Source organism: Buceros rhinoceros, unplaced genomic scaffold, assembly GCF_000710305.1.
Source record: "Buceros rhinoceros silvestris isolate BGI_N320 unplaced genomic scaffold, ASM71030v1 scaffold33669, whole genome shotgun sequence".
NCBI classification, from domain to species: domain Eukaryota; kingdom Metazoa; phylum Chordata; class Aves; order Bucerotiformes; family Bucerotidae; genus Buceros; species Buceros rhinoceros.
In genome coordinates this window covers 1-941 of record NW_010433806.1, presented here as the reverse complement: position 1 = coordinate 941, position 941 = coordinate 1, and the positions used below count along the sequence as shown (strand labels likewise).

General features: G+C 40.2%; 1 protein-coding gene across 1 annotated transcript; it reads right to left on the bottom strand.

Moving 5' to 3' along the window:
* Positions 1–569: 569 nt before the first annotated feature.
* On the bottom strand, positions 570–847 carry LOC104500578 (homeobox protein Hox-D10; the record flags this gene model as incomplete). The annotated part of the gene is made up of 1 exon (XM_010144243.1): positions 570–847. A coding segment is annotated over one exon (278 nt), but the record flags the coding sequence as incomplete, so codon positions are not given.
* Positions 848–941: the final 94 nt, after the last annotated feature.

The window sequence follows — 941 nt, the reverse complement described above, 5'->3', positions numbered from 1 at the left end:
TTTTTTTTTTTTTGTCTTCAATATATGGTGGATAGTATCACTTCATTGGAAGAAACTGCATAACTACAGGACGTGAGCATGTTCCCACTGCAACTTGAATTTACAGACACTTAGATGAAATCCATCTTTTAGGCATTTTTATGGTACAATAGGCAGACTACACTAGGATATGAAAAGCAAACTTTTGGACGCATCTATTATCCTAAACATAAAATGCATAGAGAAAGGTCCTTCTGGTTTGTGCTGCACGTAAATAACTTAAACATTTTATAAGGTGGTTTTTAGCAACCAACTCCATCTTTATTTTACATAGAAACACGGATGCAATATATATCCTCATGCTCAAAGCGCTGCGTCTTCGCTCTACCCACTGTAAATACCCAAATCATTCCAGGTCCTTTATTTCCTGCAGACGCATCGCATTTATACCCAGGAGGGGGAGAAAAAAATTAAAATAAAATAACCCCCCAAACTGCACAAGGCTTTTTGAGTGTATGTGTGAGTGTTGTTTTGTTTTTGTCTCCTCTCTCTCTCCCCTCTCCCTCGCCTGCACAGGGGCTGGAGCACACTCAAGTGAAATTAAAATTAGAAGTCAGTTCACGGATTCGGTTCTCTCTGTTCATTTTCTTGAGTTTCATCCTGCGGTTTTGAAACCAGATTTTGACTTGTCTGTCTGTCAGGTTTATGCTCTTACTAATCTCCAGGCGGCGCTCACGGGTCAAGTACATATTGAACAAGAATTCCTTCTCCAGCTCCAGCGTCTGGTGCTTGGTGTAAGGACACCTTTTCTTTCTTCCGCTCTTTGCTGTCAGCCAATTTCCTGTAGTGTTTTCTGCCTTTATATCCTCTGTTAAAAATAACAGCGTTATATAAGTATCCGGGGAATGGGAAAGAGAACTTACCCGATTGCATCATTTGGCAAAGCAGATTTTTGGCAAAAA